This window comes from Panthera onca, chromosome A2 (assembly GCF_046562875.1).
Source record: "Panthera onca isolate mPanOnc1 chromosome A2, mPanOnc1 haplotype 2, whole genome shotgun sequence".
In the NCBI taxonomy this organism is placed as follows: domain Eukaryota; kingdom Metazoa; phylum Chordata; class Mammalia; order Carnivora; family Felidae; genus Panthera; species Panthera onca.
This window is the reverse complement of record NC_138340.1, coordinates 11421211-11439540: the sequence shown is the minus strand read 5'-3', so window position 1 is coordinate 11439540 and position 18330 is coordinate 11421211. Positions and strand designations below refer to the sequence as shown.

The 18330-nt window shown below is 45.2% G+C and overlaps 1 protein-coding gene across 1 annotated transcript; it reads right to left on the bottom strand.

The window, feature by feature from the left end:
• Positions 1 to 6866: 6866 nt before the first annotated feature.
• Positions 6867 to 7802, bottom strand: OR1I1 (olfactory receptor family 1 subfamily I member 1). Its single transcript, XM_060627709.3, is given in 5 exon segments — positions 6867 to 7028; positions 7030 to 7141; positions 7143 to 7566; positions 7569 to 7679; positions 7682 to 7802. Coding segments are annotated over 5 exon segments (930 nt in total).
• Between the last annotated feature and the right edge of the window lie 10528 nt (positions 7803 to 18330).

Here is an 18330-nt window from a genome sequence, read left to right as displayed (position 1 = left end):
GGATGAGATCAGCCCTTAGAATCACCCATCAAATGATCAAAAAACATTCAAGCACTGGGGCGCCTGGGTGGCTCAGTCGGTTAAGCATGTGAATCTTGATTTTGGCTCAGGTCATGATCTCATGGTTCATCAGGTTGAGCCCCTCATCGAGCTCTGCGCTGACAGCATAGAGCCTGTTTGGGATTCTCTCTCCCCTGCCCCCCGCCCCTCCCCTGCTCATGCTGCTCTGTCTCTCAAAATAAATAAATAAATAAACTTAAAGAAACATGTACCACATCAATCTTCATTTTTGGTAAACTCCTTTGACTGCGTTTCTGCACTTTCCCTGTTACATTTATTTGTCTACATGTAGCTCATTTAATTCACAGTTGGCTATGATTCTTTCTTAACAACCAGAAATTCATGGTAAGTGTTAATAAAATGGCTATGTATACTAATTTTCACATTTTGTGAAGTGTGTACAATTATTAATCTGCATTTTGGTAGTTGCTGTTTGGATTTAGGAGCCTGTGTGTGTGTGTGTGTGTGTGTATTCTCTTTCCCCCAAATGCTCTCGCTGGCTGCTTGATGGATAGCCCCAGCAGAATGGGGATTTGTTGAAAGAAGAAATGCAGGCAGAGGGGGCTGGTGAGGTTTGCACAGAGCTCTGCACCCCTGTGGCAGACCGTGGGGGGTGGTGGATAAGTACCCCAGCTCCCTCACCCCTCATGTGGGGTGACTGATGTGTATGTTCCACACTGACCCCCATGGGTTCCCCTGGGACTGAGTTCTAGCTGCCCACACTGGAAACTTGAATATCAGCACACTCTTTACTGCCTTCCTTCTCTTCCCTTCCCTTTCTCACTCCTCCACCCCCCTTCCAGCATTTCCTAGATCACTTCCCAAATAAACTTCCTGCACTTGAATCCTTATCTCAGAGTCGGCTTCTTGGGAGCCCTAAATGCAGACATTCTCTCTAGGCCTCCGTTTCCTTATCCATCCAAAAGGAAGAATTACGCGCCCCCTGTTATCCAGGCTGTGGGGGTGGGGACAATGGCGGTGGGGTGTGTGTCTGTGGGCTAAGCTTCCTGTATGCCATCTCCCTAGGGCCCTCTGTTCCCGGGACTAGAAGATAGAGAAGGTTATGGGGAACAGGCTCCCAGCTCCCCCCACCCACTTTTGTCATTCTCAGTTGCCCCTGTGCCCGCGGCTCACCTGCAGGAGGCATCTTCCAGGGTGAAGAGGCACTTGCCTGGGTGGGAGTCCATCCTCAGAGGAGCCAGGGAACAGGAGGCTGCTCAGAGACATCCACCAGGGTGGCTTCAAGCAGCTAGAGGGGCAGAGGGTGGCCAAGGCACCACGAGGCAGCTTCCTGAGGCGGAATGTGGCGTCACCTGGCAGGCAGTTAGTGGGGCGGCATATCTTGGCCAGAGCCTCTCTCTCAGTGGCCCTCGGCAAAGCCCAGCAGACAAGCTGTAGAGTTAGGGTGCATCAGCGCCCCCAGCTCCCTGTGCAGAGCCCTCCTTCCATCAGCTGTAGGTCTGCGGGGCCCTCCTGCTCTCCAGGCCCCTGCACAGGCCCCAGGACACCTTCCGCTACTGGCCACCAGCTGCCATGCCAAGAGCTGCCATTGCTGTCCAGCTTGCAGGACCTCTGGCTGTTCCACAGGAAGGGGAGGCAGCCTGGAGAGGGGTGACAGACCAGTTAGGTGGGGCAAGTGGCCTGGTGGGCAGAGCCAGGCAGAGACCCCGTGTCATTCCTTACCTTCTCTCTCCTCTCTCCCAGGTCTCTGGGCTCTACTGCGTCATCCACAGAAAGATCTGGCCCTTGACTGTCTCCTGGGAGGTGGCCCCTAAGCCCTTGGAGTATCCTACTTGACAAGAATCCCTTTGTATACCTGGGGGGCCATGCTAACCACGTGGTTTATAGTGGGGACCTTGGGCCACACTGATCCAAGAGGTATCAGTCTGGCCTCTAGAGGGGCAAGAGACTGAGTAACCAAGGTCAGCCACATGGGTGGTCAACCGTGTCTACGTGGCTGTTATAGGCTGAATTGTGTCTACACCAAATTCATATGTTGACTCTCTCCCCCTTCCCCCCCATCCCAGTACCTCAGGACGTGACTGTATCTGGAGATGGGGCCTTTAAACAGTGATTGAAACAAATGAAATCTTTAGGGTGGGCCCTAATCCAAGGTAACTGGTGTCCTCATAAGAAGAGGAAATTTGGACACAGAGATGTGTGTGCACAGAGGGGAGAGCATATGAGGACACAGAAGACGGCCATCTACCAGCCAAGGAGAGAGGCCCCAGAAGGAACCAGCCCTACTGATGCCTTGATCTCAGACTTCTGGCCTCCAGAACTGTAAGAGAATAAATCTTTCTTGTTTAAGTCACCCTGTCTGTGGTGTTTTATTATGGCAGCCGTAGGACGATAATACAGCGGCCTACCTTCAGTGAAAATTCTGGACGAGGAATTGTTTTCAAGGAGCTTCCCTGGTTGACAATATACCTCGTGTGTTGTCAAGCATCATTGCTGGGAGAATTAAGTGCGTCTATACAAACCCACAGGGAGGGGACAACTGGTCCCCTGGTGGCTGGTCTCTTCTGGACCCTCCCCGCCATGTGCTTTTTACCTTTGCTGCTTTTCATCTGTATCCTTTCCCTGTAATAAACTGTGAGTGTAACAATTTTGCTGAGTCCTGTGACTCCTCGTGAAGCATTGAACCTGAGGGTGGTCTTGGGGACCACCCACTAGGTTCACAGAGATAGGAGTGACTCCCCCCAAATCTAAACTACATTTAAAAGTAGGAGCTTCCCCTCCAGGGCCTCAGGCTGTAGCCTTACTGCATCTTTCCTCGTGCCTTCCTGGACGTGCCTTTCTTTTTCACCAGCTGATCCACCGTTTGCCCCTGTCCCCTCCACACTGAGCCCCACATGGGGCTGCAGCGTGACCTTGGGCACTCACCTGAGAGGGCATCCAGCACGGTGGAGGGAGGGGTCAAGTTTTGGGGTCACAGTATGCTGGATTGGAATCCCCCCCTCTGCCCTGATCTAGCTTCTGACGTTGGCACGCTTTCCCTCTCTGAGCCTCAGGGTCCGAGTCTCCAAATTGCTTTGCGTCACCTAATAAAGTCCCATGTATAGAGAAAGAAGTGTTACTGTGCTCTCATACTGGCCAGGGCCCCTCTGCTTCTTCAGATAAATCGGCTCAGCCCCCTTTGAACACCTTGCTGAGATTTTGGAGAATTACTGGATGATTGTTTTCTCACGGTCTTCTGTTATCGCTGAGTTAAATAGTTTCATAGTGAGCTCGCTCTTTCTGGTCTCTACGATGAGGTGCACTGGCTTCTCTCCTTGATTTCACCAGGGCTCCTGGGTGTGTAACAGCCTTTACTGAGGCTGGGGGAGCAGAGGGAGAGTTTACATTGCATACCACAGCAACTTAACCTTGACTATTAGATGTCTCTCTTCCAACCCGGACTACCTCCTAGAGTCTTGTCATTGCACTGCCTCCCTATTCATTCATTTGTTCATCCATTCATTTATTAATTCATTCACTCAGTCGACACATATATTTCAAGTGACCAACGTACTAAGCATGGGGGTATGGAGTTGGGCAAGATAAACAAGAAAACACAGTCTCTCATTTCTCAGCTCACAGTTTAGTCGGTGACATAGATTCTCATGAGAGAATCACACATATGAATACCAAATCACTGATGTGATGGGGACAATGAGGAATAGTGAATGTATTTGGGCACCTGACATAGCTGAGATAAGGAGGGGGTGAAAGACTTCCCTGAGGAAGTGCGGTTTGCCTCAAAACCTCAAAGCTAAGGAGGCATTAGCATATGCAAAGGTCCTGTGGCACCACCTGTCCCTTCCTTGTCTGGTGCTGGGATTCAGCTCATTTCATCTCTTACTCTTTGGTCCCTTTTGGTCTCCCTGCTTCTTGTCACTACCATCCACATGTGCCAGGGTTTGCAAACTAGAGCCTGTGGGCCAAATCTGGCTCTTGAGCTATGAATGATTTTTTAAAAAAATTTCACTTATTTATTTATTTTGAGAGAGAGAGAGAGAGAGAGCCCACGTGCAAATGGCGGAGGAGCAGAGAGAGAGGGTAAAAGAATCCCAAGCAGGCTCCACACTGTCAGCGCAGAGCCCAAAGTGGGACTCATGAATCGTGAGATCATAACCTGAGCCGAGATCAAGAGTCGGACACTTAACCAACGGAGCTACCCAGGCGCCCAGCCACCCAGCCACCCCGGATTTTTAAGAGTTTAAAATGTTTGGAAACAAATAAAAAGAAAAACATTTTGTGGGCTACTTTTGGTAATTCTGTTGGATAATCAAAACTTTAAAGCTAGTATCCACGAAGGTAGGCTTAGTGGTAACCGTAGCATTAATGCGTCCGATAATAGGTAATATTAGAAAGCTCACACTGGATGGCAGATTTTAGACAGGATTTTCTGTTTCACAACTTAGTTATTATTATTTTTCCTGCAACCTTGGAGTCCAGCCAGTTGAAAGAGAAGGTAGAAACCTCCTCCTCCTGATTTCTTCTTTGTGGGCGACAGCTGAAATAATTTGGTAGTTGAGATAATTGGGATCCTACATTGCCAGGTAGTCAAATTAGAAGAGGCAAGTGTGTAGGAGGGTTTCTGGGGGCAGGGGGAAGAAAAGGAGTGAACCGAATGCCAGTCAGTAAAACCCAAACAGCCAGATCCATTTTTGCAACATATTTGGCTTTCTTGAAAATATAGAAGGCACATGCTGTATTTTATCACTACGATCTGGGGGAGAGAAGCGCACAGAAGGTGGATGTTGGTTTGGAGTCTTTCTGAATCATTTTGATGTCAATACATTTTTTTTAATGAAACAGTAAAAAAAAAGGCTATATTTCACGACATGTAAAATTATATGAAATTCAAGTTTCAATGTCTATAAATAAAGTTTCATGGGTTCTCATCCACTCCCATTCCTTGATGTGTTGTCATGGTGGCTTCCATGATGGAACAGCAGAGGTGAACCACTGTGCCAGAGGCTGTAGGATCTATACAGCTGATAATTACTCTCTGGCCATTTATAGAACGTTTTCTGACCCCCAATCCATGGTATGGTTCACCAGTAGATTTATTCAGAAGCACAAGCCCTCCCTATATCCCTGCTTAATGTTCTGGTCCCCTCTGCCCTGTGGACCAATCCCTGCGGTGAGTGACCACACCTCTGTGGGCTGGGGACACACCTTTCCGTGGTTTCTCTGAGCAACCCAGGCTCGGTCCCACCACAGGAACTTTACACATGCCGTCCCTCCCAGAGCACGACTGCGTGGGAGGTCGGGGTAACTGGGCCAGTTTACAGCCAGGATAAAGGTTTCTGAAAAACCGAACTTTAAATCCATTTTGTGAAACGGCACTATCGCCACCTGGTGGCCACGTCCTCCAGCGGTAGCTGCAATTCTTTGAAAGCGTTTGGTGGGGTCTTTGGACCTTCCTCTCCAGGGCGGTGTTTATGGAAGGGAAACATGGAAAATGTCCTCGGAAAAATGCCCCAGATAGGGTTCTCTTGTATCTATGAACTGAAGGCCTATTTGGGTCCCAAATCGCTACTGCCCTTCTTTCCACCCCCCACTGATTCCCGTGATCCCCAAACTTTAAGGTTCATATAAGCCCCTTGGGTTGTTGTTAAATTATGATTCAATGGTTTGGGATGGCGTTTGCGTCTTCATTTCTAGCAAACTCCCCATGAAGCTGATGCTTCTGATTCATGGATCTACTTGGGTATCAATTTCTATGTTTTCTATAGAAAAGGGGTCAGTAAACTCCTTTGGTAGAGGGCCAGATAGTAAACATTTTAGGCTTTGTGCAACATGAAGTGTCCTTCAAGATTATTCAGCTCTGTCCTGTAATTTGAAATCAGTCATAGATGATTAATGGGTGTGGCTGTGTTCCCATAAAACTCCATGAGCACTAAAATTAGAATTTTATATAATTTCAGTCTGTCATAGAGTAGTCTTTTAGTTTTTTCCCAACCACTTAAAAATGTAAAAACAGGGGGTGCCTGGGTGGCTCAGTCGGTTAAACATCTGACTTCGGCTCAGGTCACGATCTCGTGGTTCGTGAGTTCAAGCCCCACATCGGGCTCCGTGCTGACACTGCAGAGCTTGCTTGGGATCCTCTCTTTCTTCCTCTCTCTCTGCTCCTCCTCCTACTTCTTCTTCTTCTCCTTCTCCTTCCTCCTCCTCCTCCTCCTCCTCTTCTTCTTCTTCTTCTCTCTCTCTCTAAAATAAATAAATAAATCTAAGAGAAAGAACTCTGTCAGATGGATGGGCCTGGAGGAGAGGTGCACATGGGAGGCCTGTTGATGACAATGATTTCCAAACTCATGGCCACAAGATGTGACCCCAAGGCCCCTGTGAGCCCGAGGCTGGTGGCTGCTGAAATGAATGATAAGTGAGCTAATCTCAACAAATGCTTTCAATGTCCTTCTCCGAGTCACTTGGGAAGCATGGTGATGTAATTGGTTAATATGTGTTGTCTTTATCAATATTAAAATGGTGTGGCCAATCTTTTGTTCAACTAGTGTTACCCACGTAGCAATCCCATAAGCCCGATAGCCCAGAGAGGGCCAATTTAAGACTACTTTTCTGATCTTCACGGGGAAGACAAACCATGGGGAAAACACACGTCTCTCTCTTCGGGTTCCCATAACTTTCCATTCAACTTTTGTCACACATTTACCATGTTGTACCATAATGATTTATTTGCACATCTCTATCCCCCACTCAACTCTGAGTGCCTTGAGGGCAGAGATGGGATGTATCTCTGTGTTCTCACCACCCAACAGTGGTTCTGGAACACGGTAAATGCCAACCACTGTTCTGACCTAGCACTGACAGGAGACTGCTTTGCTGATGAACCTCCTCAGGGCTGCCTTCATGTCCTTGTTCCTTAGGCTGTATATAAAGGGGCTCAACATGGGGATGACCCCCCCACACATCAGGGCAGCCGCCTTGTCCTTCTGGGAGGAAGTGGCAGATGTGGGCTGCAAAGTACATGGCCCAGATGGTGCCATAGAACAGTGACACCGTGGTGAGGTGAGAGCCACAAGTGGAGAAGGCTTTCCACTTGCCCCGAGCAGAAGGGATCTTGAAGACTGCCCAGAAAATGCAGGTGGATGCAGGAGAGGGGGCTGATGCCCACGACGATGCCAAAAGCAAAAACCACCAGCTCATTGGTGTGCATGTCAGAGCAGGAGAGCTTCAGCAGGGGCATGAGATCACAGAAGAAGTGGGGGATTTCGGAGCCAGAACAGAAGGTCAGTTGAGCCATGAGGGAGGTGTGCACGAGTGACTGGAGATTGGTGATCAGCCATGGCCCCCCAACCAGCAACCCACAGACACGAAGGCTCATGATGACTGAGTAGTGTAGAGGGTGGACAATTGCCACGAAGCGGTCAATGGCCATCATGGCCAGGAGGAAGCTGTCCATGGTCCTGAACAGGTGGAAGGCATACATCTGAGCAAGGCCGCCCACAAAGGAGATGGCCCGGCTCTGGGTGCGAAGGTTCACCAGCATCTTGGGACAGTGGTGGAAGAGAAGAAAATATCGACAAGGGACAGGTTGGAGAGGAAGAAGTACATGGGCGCGTGGAAGTGGGAGTCTGTGATGATGGCCAAGATGATGAGGAGGTTCCCACAGTGATCAGGTACATGGAGAGGAACAGCCCAAAGAGGAGCATCTGATGCTCTGGCCTTTCTGAGAGTCCCCGAAGAAGAAATTCTGAGACTGCTGTTTCATTTTTTTGGTGTTTTGGTTCCATTGACAGCCCGTGTCTACTGCAGAGGAAACAGGGGAGGAAAAAGGAGAGGAAAACAACATAAAGCTGGAAGTTGGATATGGAGCTCCAGGCCTGGAGGTTGCAGCATTCTGTAAAGATCTGTGGGTTTCTGTTTGTCCCCGTGAAACCGACCATGCCTGAGATAGTTTGCATCTCAAAAACTTAACTTGGTTGTTTAGAGACAACTCAGAAATTGCCCATAAATACCTTTGTTGTTGTTTTATTTCCCCCCAGTGGAAAAATGCTTTGCAGAAAACACAATGAAGCTGGATCAAACCTAAACCAAACCCAGCACAGAAAAAGGGAACCCGATCACTCTCTTTTCTTCCTTCTCTTCCTTTCCCTCTGTTGTTCTCTATTTTCTCTCCTCCCTTTAGTCATCCTTCTTGAACATGATGCAATGTTAGCATCCATTTCAGGTTAATGATTAAGGATATAAGGACAGATAGCACTCTTCTTCTGCTTCCAATGAATGCCACATTTATTAGGGGCATTTATGCTCTGCTGCCATGTCATGACTACAGTAAAACCCCTCTCATCCATTGTGATGAGGACCAGTGCTAAACATCTTGTGGGAACACAAATATGCACAAACATACTTTTCGAATTTTAACTTTGGTCAAGAATGTAAATTTATTCACCGGGCTTTGATGAGGACCACAGTCTTCTCTCTGGGTACGAACGCATCGATGGTGAGCCTGCCTGATCACCTTTCCTGCCTGAGTCATACCCATAGGCTTCTTGCTATGCTCTAGTTTGCTCCACTAATGTGGAACAAGATACTGGGGATCCTTGCAAAACAATCCAAGGACAGAAGCCTTGCAGGTTTTTATGATTTTACACCTCAGTTATGCTGTTATCTTGCTCACATCTCATTAGACAGCAATTGTTTTTTTAGTGATTCCTTTTTATGAAGGCTTTCTAAAGCATTCAACTTGGATTTAATCAAAAAACATTTTTCTCCCTCCGTCCCTCCTTTCCTTCCCTTCCTTCTCTTGAGATTATATATATATATATATATATATATATATATATATATATATATTTGAGAGAGAGACAGAACGAGTGAGGGGCAGAGAGAGAGGGACACACAGAATCTGAAGCAGGCTTCAGGCTCTGAGCTGTCAGGACAGAGCCTGACGGAGGGCTCGACTCACAGACTGTGAGATCATGACCTGAGCTGAAGTCGGCCGCTTAACCCACTGAGCCACCCAGGTGCCCCTTCTTGCAATTCTTTTATTTCTATAGCATTGAATTAAATGATACAATTGCAGCAGCAACTACAACCAGTACAGTCATATTTGATTACTTAAAACAATTCAACTCAACTCAACTCAACTGATGAGAGCAGAAATGCTTTGGCAGGTTTGTGACTAACCTTCTGGCCATGAGCATTCAGCATACTGGGACAGCACCCAGTCCATTCTCAGGGGGAGATAGAGACCATGGATGAACCCAGAAAGCTGGTTAAGTGGAGATTTTAAAATTTCATGGTAAAAAAGTATACTTGGAGCTTTAAAGCCAATGGTGTTTTGGAAGTACATTTTGACATTAACAGTAGCCTTCCAGGACAAGAAATTTTGTATTTTCTTATGTTCTAGACAGGCTGTCACTAGCAATTGAAACCCTCAGTGAAAGACGCATTGTTATAGTATCTTAAACAGCTGTTTAAGAAGTTTATTCAAAACAAAACTCCCAGACACAGCCTGGATTGTTCAAAGGTGAGTTGTTTTCATAAAAATGACAAAAATGTGGGGCGCCTGGGTGGCTCAGTTGCTTAAGCGTCTGACTTTGGCTCAGGTCATGATCTCTTTGCTTGTGAGTTCAAGCCCCGCGTCGAGCTCTGTGCTGACAGCTCAGACCCTGGAGCCTGCTTCAGATTCTGTGTCTCCCTCTCTCTCTGCCCCTCCCATGCTCATATTCTCTCTCTCTCTCTCTCTCTCTCTCTCACAAATAAATAAATATTTGTGAAGAAATGGGCAGAAGACGTGAATAGACACTTTTCCAAAGAAGACATCCAGATGGCCAACAGACACATGAAAAGATGCTCAGTGTCACTCCTCATCAAGGAAATACCAATCAAAACCACACTGAGATATCACCTCACACCGGTTAGAGTGGCTAAAATTAACTCAGGAAACAACAGATGCTGTCAAGGATGTGGAGAAACAGGAACCCTCTCGCACAGTTGGTGGGAACACAAACTGGTGCAGCTGCTCTGGAAAACAGTGTGGAGGTTCCTCAAAAAATTAAAAATAGATCTACCCTAAGACCCAGCAATAGCACTACTAGGAATTTACCCAAGGGATACAGGGGTGCTGATGCATAGGGGCACTTGTACCCCAGTGTTTATAGCAGCACTTTCAACAATAGCCAAGTGTTGGAAAGAGCCTAAATGTCCATCAACTGACGAATGGATAAAGAAGATGTGGTTTATATATACAATGGAATCCTACTTGGCAATGAGAAAGAGTGAAATCTGGCCATTTGCAGCAACGTGGATGGAACTGGAGGGTATTATGCTAAGTGAAATAAGTCATACAGAGAAAGACGGATACCATATGTTTTCACTCATATGTGGATCTTGAGAAACTTAACGGAAGACCATGGGGGAGGGGAAGGGAACAAATAGTTACAAACAGAGAAGGAGGGAGGCAAACCACAAGAGACTCTTAAATACAGAGAACAAACTGAGGGTTGATGGGGGACGTGGGGGAGAGGGGGAAAATGGGTGACGGGCATTGAGGAGGGCACCTGTTGGGATGAGCACTGGGTGTTGTATGGAAACATGAACCATGAGAATCTAGCCGCAAAACCGAGAACACACTTTACACACTGTATGTTAGCCAATTTGACAATAAATTATATTTAATAAATAAATAAATAAACATTAAAAAATTAAAAAAAAAAAAGGAGGCACTGGTTCTTTATGTGTGGGTCTCTCAACACCCACCGCAGGGAGACAGTGTTGGTTATACCTGACAATGAGGCACAGGCTGAGAGCGATGGTAGGGGCCTTCTGCTTGTAATGGCTCTACTCCCATCTGGACAGATTTATTCTTATTCTCTCACCAGCCACTGCTTCTCTGAGAGTGTGCTTCGTGATGAGAGGCATTTCAGAGCTACACTGTGCTAGGGAAAACGATTCAACCACAAGCATCTAAAATTATCGTCTCCTTGCCTTCCAAGGAATATTGGTCTCCAGAAAGATTTAGGGTTAGCTGAAGTGGAATCAGGACGTATACGGGAGAACAGAGTAGGTAGATAGGTGTGTATAAGAAAGGTTACAGGTGACCCGGAGACGTTATGAGAATAAGAGAGAGGTGCAAGTATCTGCTATGAGGAGTAGAACCCTTGGAGGTGGAAGAGGTGTTGGAAGGGGGCTTTCAGGAAGGTTAACAGCGTAATCGCCTCCTTGGCAACCTCAAGAGATCTCTGGCAAAACTACTCTTTTTTTGTGGCACCTGGGTGTCTCAATCAGGGAAGTGTCTCACTGTTGATTTCAGCTCAGGTCGTGGTCTCAACGGTTGGTGAGCTCAAGCCCCACATCAGGCTCTGCACTGGCAGTGTGGAGCCCTCCCCATCTCACGCCCTCTCTCTCTCTCTCTTTCTCAAAATAAATAGACTTAAAAATAAGAAACAAATAAAACCCCCCTTATATTACTTTTGAAGATTTTTCAGAGTTGCATTGGAGGCTTTGTAAGGGGATGCTGTGGGCTGTGACTATTCCTGAGAGTCCCTTCCTGGCAATATATTTGCAGCTGTCCTTGGTTGTTGGTGTGAAGTCCTTGGTTGCCCTAGAGTAGTGGTTCTTCACTTTGAGCTGTGTCAGTGTTTCGTAGAGGGCTGGAGCATCTTGGGTGGGGCTCGATAACCAGCGCCCCTAGGAAGTTCCTGGGAGCTGCGCTGCTGCTGGCCCCGGGGACCACATCTAGACGACCACCACAGTGGAGAAAGCTGTCCCATTTGTGCACATGTCCCTCAGCTGCAGACCCTAAATGTTTTCTTCGCGTGAGCTGCCACAGAGTGTGTGCCCTCTGTGTCCTCTGTCCGTTCAGAGGGTGCAGAATTGGTCTCAGACACTCCTGTCTCTCTGGGCATCCAAGAAGGAAAGGGATTCTTCTTTCCCAGCCCCAACCAGCTCAATTCCCTTCTCCATCCCTCACTGACTTACCAGGATGGTATCACCAAGGGGATGGTGTTGGCCAACCTCCTTTTACACTGACTTCCAGGGTATCCTGTGGTCAGCGTTAAGCCCTCAAGAAGGGCACAGGAGACCACTGAGGCTGTGATGGCTGGGGCGAGTCTGATGTCTGTGTGTGTGGGGGAATCATGTGTCCACCCAGGCCTGGGGCAGGTGAGCAGGGGGCCAGGGACACAACTTACAGTTTGGGGGCCCTTGGGGGACGCTAGCCCCGTGGCTCCTTGTTAAGAAAGAAGATGCTCATTGTTTTGTTTCTATTCTTGCCACTTATGGCCTGTTCTCTGGGGTAAGTGCGCTTTGGGATGATGGAGGGGGCGAGGAAATGGAGAAATCACCAGGGATTCACTCTCACAGGACACCCCCCTAAAATCCCCTCCTAGCCCAGACTGGGCCTCATGGCAGTTCCTAGGCAGGGTGGTTTGAAGGTCCAAGCCTTCCACGGAGTACTCAGATGTCTGACCCAATGTCTTGATTCCACGAGGAAGAGAATTTATACCGTTGGGTTCACCAAGGAAAGTAATAAATCTCAGAGCAGATAAATGAATTTATCAAACACTTCCTGGTCGCCTGCCATAGGTCAGGTCCTGTACTTGAAACTGGGACTTCAATCCACATCCTTGTTAAAAACACCCTCCTATCAGCCACATGAAGGGCTCAATCTTCATTAACTCTACCAAGCCCACTTTGGATGGGATTAGGAAATCTTTGTTGGATTCTTGCCACCAGCAATGTTGGTGAACCTTTGTTTTTTGGTGTTGGGTGTTTCCATCATGACCCCAATTTTTGTCCGCCCCCCACCCCGGGGGGAGCCTCTCTATCTCCTGGGATCTTTTTTTTTTTTAACCTTCTCGTCCATTGGCTTTCTGTTGTCTTTAAAAAATTTAACTTTTAAAGTGTGTGATACCCCGGGGGGGGCCAGAGTGGCTCAGTCGGTTAAGCATCTGACTTTGGCTCTGGTCATGATCTCACAGTTCATGAGTTTGAGCCCTGCCTGTGGTGAGGGGCCTGCTTGGGATTCTTGCTCTCTCTTCTCTCTCTGCCCCCCCCCCCCCCCCCCCCCCGCTTGCACTTTTTCACTCTCAAAATAAATACCCTTAAAAAAATTGTGTGATACTCACTCTTGGTTAGAAAATAGTCCTACAGTGGGGCGCCTGGGTGGCTCAGCCGGTTGAGCAGCCGACTTCAGCTCAGGTCATGATCTCACGGTCTGTGAGTTTGAGCCCCGCGTCGGGCTCTGTGCTGACAGCTCGGAGCCTGGAGCCTGCTTCCGATTCTGTGTCTCCCTCTCTCTGGCCCTACCCTGTTCATGCTCTGTCTCTCGCTGTCTCAAAAATAAATAAAACGTTAAAAAAAAAAAAAAAAGAAAATAGTCCTACAGTGAAATCACGAAATGCTGTCCCCCAAACTGGATCCCCATCCCTCCAGTTCATAACAAGCCTGCCATCAATGAACAGCCCCTATTAATGATTTCTTATGTAACCTGCCAGAGTATCTTCACTCCCACACTCCCACCTTCGCTACACACTCTCCCCTCCTTCTGCATGTAAAAGTTAGCAAACTATAATAGTGTTCTGAATCTTACAGTTCTTGCTTAATTGATTTTGGTGGTATTTTCATATCTGTAATTTTGTTTTACAGCTCTTTATTTCCCATCGAGTAGATTGTACCACCATCTATGTAATCAATTTTCTTTTGTTGAGTGTTTCCAGTCTTTGCTAAAATGAATACTTTGTACACACATTATTTTACACTTCCAACATGTTATATTAATGGAATCGTGCAGCTTGTATGCTTTTGATAAAGTTCGGCGTTTTACACATGACATAATAGCCTTGAGATTCAACTGAGTTGTTACATGTATCAATATGTCCTTCCTTTTTGTGACTGAGTAGTATCCATGGTATAGACGAACTGTAATGTGTTCATCCACTCATTCACTGAAGGTTATTTCTAGTTTGGGCTGTTATAGACAAAACTGCTATGAACATTCATGTGCAGGTTTTTGTGTGGATATACATTTTCATATTTCCAAGAGTATAAGTGTATGTTTAAGTTTTATAAGAAACTATCTGTGTTCTAATATATAGAAATATTTATATATTTATTAGAAGCTATATAAAAACTGTATACATTTTATCTATCATCTATCATCTATTATCTGTCTATCTATCTACCTATTATCTATCATCTATCTACCTATCATCTATTATCTATCTATGTATCTATGTATCTATCATCTATCTATCTATCTATCTATCTATGTATTATTTATCATCTATCTATCTATTATCTATCTAACATCTATCATCTACCTAACATCTATCTATTATCTATCTATGTATTATCTATCATCTATCTATCATCTATGTATCTATCTATCATCATCTATCTATCATCTATCTATCATCTATCTATCTATCTATCTATCTATCTATCTATCTATAATCTATCTATCTATCATCATCTATCTATCATCTATCTATCTATCTATCTATCTATCTATCTATTATCTATCATCTATCTACCTATCATCTATCTATTATCTATCTATGTATCTATGTATCTATCATCTATCTATCATCTATCTATCTATCTATGTATTATTTATCATCTATCTATCTATTATCTATCTAACATCTATCATCTACCTAACATCTATTATCTATCTATGTATTATCTATCATCTATCTATCATCTATGTATCTATCTATCTATCATCATCTATCTATCATCTATCTATCATCTATCTATCTATCTATCTATCTATCTATAATCTATCTATCTATCATCTATCTATCATCATCTATCTATCATCTATTATCTATCTATCTATCTATCTATCTACCTATTATCTATCTATCATCTATCTACCTATCATCTATCTATTATCTATCTATGTATCTATGTATCTATCATCTATCTATCTATGTATTATTTATCATCTATCTATCTATTATCTATCTAACATCTATCATCTACCTAACATCTATTATCTATCTATGTATTATCTATCATCTATCTATCATCTATGTATCTATCTATCTATCATCATCTATCTATCATCTATCTATCACCTATCTATCATCTATCTATAATCTATCTATCTATCTATCTATCTATCTATCATCTATCTATCATCATCTATCTATCATCTATCTATCATCATCTATCTATCATCTATCTATCATCTGTCTATGTATTATCTATCATCTATCTATATCTATCTATCTATCTATCTATCTATCATCTATCTATGTATTATGTATCATCTATCTATATCTATCTATCTATCATCTATCATCTATCTATTATCTATCTATCTATCTATCATCTATCTACGTATTATCTATCATCTTTCTATCTATCATCTATGTATTATCTATCATCTATCTATATCTATCTATCTATAATCTATCTATCTATCTATCTATCTATCAATCATCTATCATCTATCTATATATCTATCTATCTACCTGTCATCTATCTATCGTCTATCTAGCACCCCAAAGCCCCTTCATGACTGCTCCACATTCTCACTCATCTCTTCTCCCCAGAGATAACCACTTTTCTGATTTCTTTTTAAAATTAAAAAAAAAACAATCTTTATTTATTTTTGAGAGAGAGAGAGAGAGACTGTATGTGAGCAGGGGAGGAGCAGAGAGAGACACACATACAGAATCTGAAGCAGGCTCCAGGCTCTGAGCTGTCAGCACAGAGCCCAACGCGGGGCTCGAACTCACAAACCGTGAGAGCATGACCTGAGCCAAAGTCGGACGCTCAATCGACTGAGCCCCCCAGGTGCCCCCCACTTTTCTGATTTCTAACACCTTAGATTAGTGTGCCTTGGTTTGAACATTATTTTATCACAGTCATATATGCTTTTTCTCCCATGTGGTCTCTTACTTAACATAGTACTTGTGAGAGTCATTCCAGTTTTTGTGCATAACAAGAGTTCACTGCTTTTCACCGCTCTGCAGCATGACTTGGTTATACTGGTTATTTTGAACTGGGTTTCTCTTTCTTGGAAAGGATCCTTAAACTTGATATCCAGTATTTGAGTGAGCATCATTAACAAAATACTCCAAAGGCCTGGGAATATACGTCACAGGTGCTCAGTAAACAACCCCTGTGAGAAGTTGGCTCAGTCACTGAGCTGGAAGATCGTAGAGTCTGAACTTGAGCTCGGTCTGTTGGGTATCTTTCCTTGCTGCTAGACACCCTCTCCTGTTTATGCCTGCTGGTCTCTGGGAGTGTTGGGGGGCAGAAGAGTGTAGTGGCGAAAATCAGGCAAGTCTTAGCTCTGCCTCTTGGCAGGTGTGAGATCCTTGGGAAGTAGTTAAGTACCACCGAGCCTTCGTTTCCTCACCTGAGATAGGAAGGTGGGACTATTATTACCTCGCAGGCAGGCTGTGAGGTTTATAAGGCCCAATGTACATAAAGGGCATAGGGCAGCTATTGCATGCACTTGGCACTCAATAAAAGCGCCGATGGTCATTTCACTGTAGCTCCTTGATGGCTTCTAGAGCTCAGCAGGCTTGTGTGTGTTTCCAGTACCTGACCATTCCCCCAGAGCTCAGGTGACAGTGTTATAGTCTCCGAGTCATAGCCCTTAGTGAGATCCAGCCAAGAAGGAGTAAAGTCTAGCTGGGGGAAAGGGGAAGAGAAAGGCTATTCTGACCAGTCTGCCTGATTATGGCTTAATTATCGAGTCAATGAGGAATTGATTCCCTGGAGACAGAGTAGAAAGTTTCAGACTGTGCCACTCCTTAGCTTTGGTTGTTGCTGTTGGTCACCAGGATGCCTGTAGCTAGAAGTCATGGCTGTAAAAAGGAGCATTAAGCAAGTCTGTCCCCTGCCTCTCCTGCAGGTGGCAAGCACACCTCACTGTGCAAAGCTGGCCAATAACCATGTATGTGCCTCTGACTTTGTACCTTTGTACCTCTGGGCTTCTAGAGGCTGTGCCCTTAGTGGGGTGTGTGTGTGGGTGTTGGGCCATTTCAGCATCATGGATACAAACCTTTAAAGATTTGTTGCTGTAACCAGGCATCCCTAAGGTTTTCCACTGATGGCAGTGAGCTGAACAGGGAGAGCTCTGGCTTTGCAAGCAGACCACAGTTAGAATGTCACCCCTATTCCTTACTTGTTGCAAAAATGTAAACAAATGATTTCACCTTTTGAGTCTCAAGTTTCTTTATCTGTGAAAAGATGTTCATAATGATTTCTGTCCATCTCTCAGGACTGTTGCTATGCACCCTCCTACCTCCCAAATCTTGATCCTTTGTCCTGAATGGGTATTCAGTGCACTCTCAGTGCATCCCACCCAGCACTGCATGCTCTTTCCAGAATTTTGCATCTTTCTTGGTCAGTGCACCAACCTCTCCTTGATTCTTTCTTTCTTTCTTTCTTTCTTTCTTTCGAGAGCAAGCAGGGGAGGGGCAGAGGGAGAGGGAGAGAGGATCTCAAGCAGGCTCCATGCTCAGCACAGAGCCTGATGTGGGGCTCAATCCCGTGACCCTGGGATCATGACCTGAGCTGAAATCAGTTGACCGAGTCACCCAGGTGCCCTCTGCTTGGTCATTTATAATGATGGCCTCTTTGGACAGTTTGCTCTACTGTTCCCTATGTCAGCCAAAGTCACATTAGCAAAGATGGACTAAATGTCTCCAGTTTGCTACCCACCACTGCCGTCTCCCAATAGAAACAAGCATCAGAGATCTTGTCTTCATGTCTGCTTTTGGGAGAATCCAAGTTAACAAACCAAGGAATCTAGATCTCCGCCATCCTAAGTATACGTACACAAACACATAAGTGCACATTCATATGTACACATAAACATGCCCCCCCCCCACATACATGTAAGTACACATTCACATACACACTTATTTTGGCAAATGTATCCATCCATCTATTGATGAGGTCAACAGAAATCCATCAAGTCCCCTACTCTTATGATACAGATATCATTTGGCAGATATTTCATGAACTCATGGCCTGAAGAAGAAGACAGGCTTATAAACAAAGAGCAATACAATGAGGTAAGCATTATAGTTGAGTGTAAGTGCAGGGAGAAGAGATTGGGTCTGGTTACTGCTGTATTCTCGGCTCCTTGAGGAGTGTCAGGGCTCACCTGATATTTATGGGATGAAAGAAGGAATGAACAGAGTTCTCTAAAGTGTTAGGTAGTGGAGGAAGGAACAACTCATACTGTCTGAAAGGGCCAGGGAATGCTTCACAAAGGTGGTGATGTGAGTTCAGGTCTTGAAGGAAAGGGAGTGTTTGTGTGTGTGTATTGTGTGGGCACACACG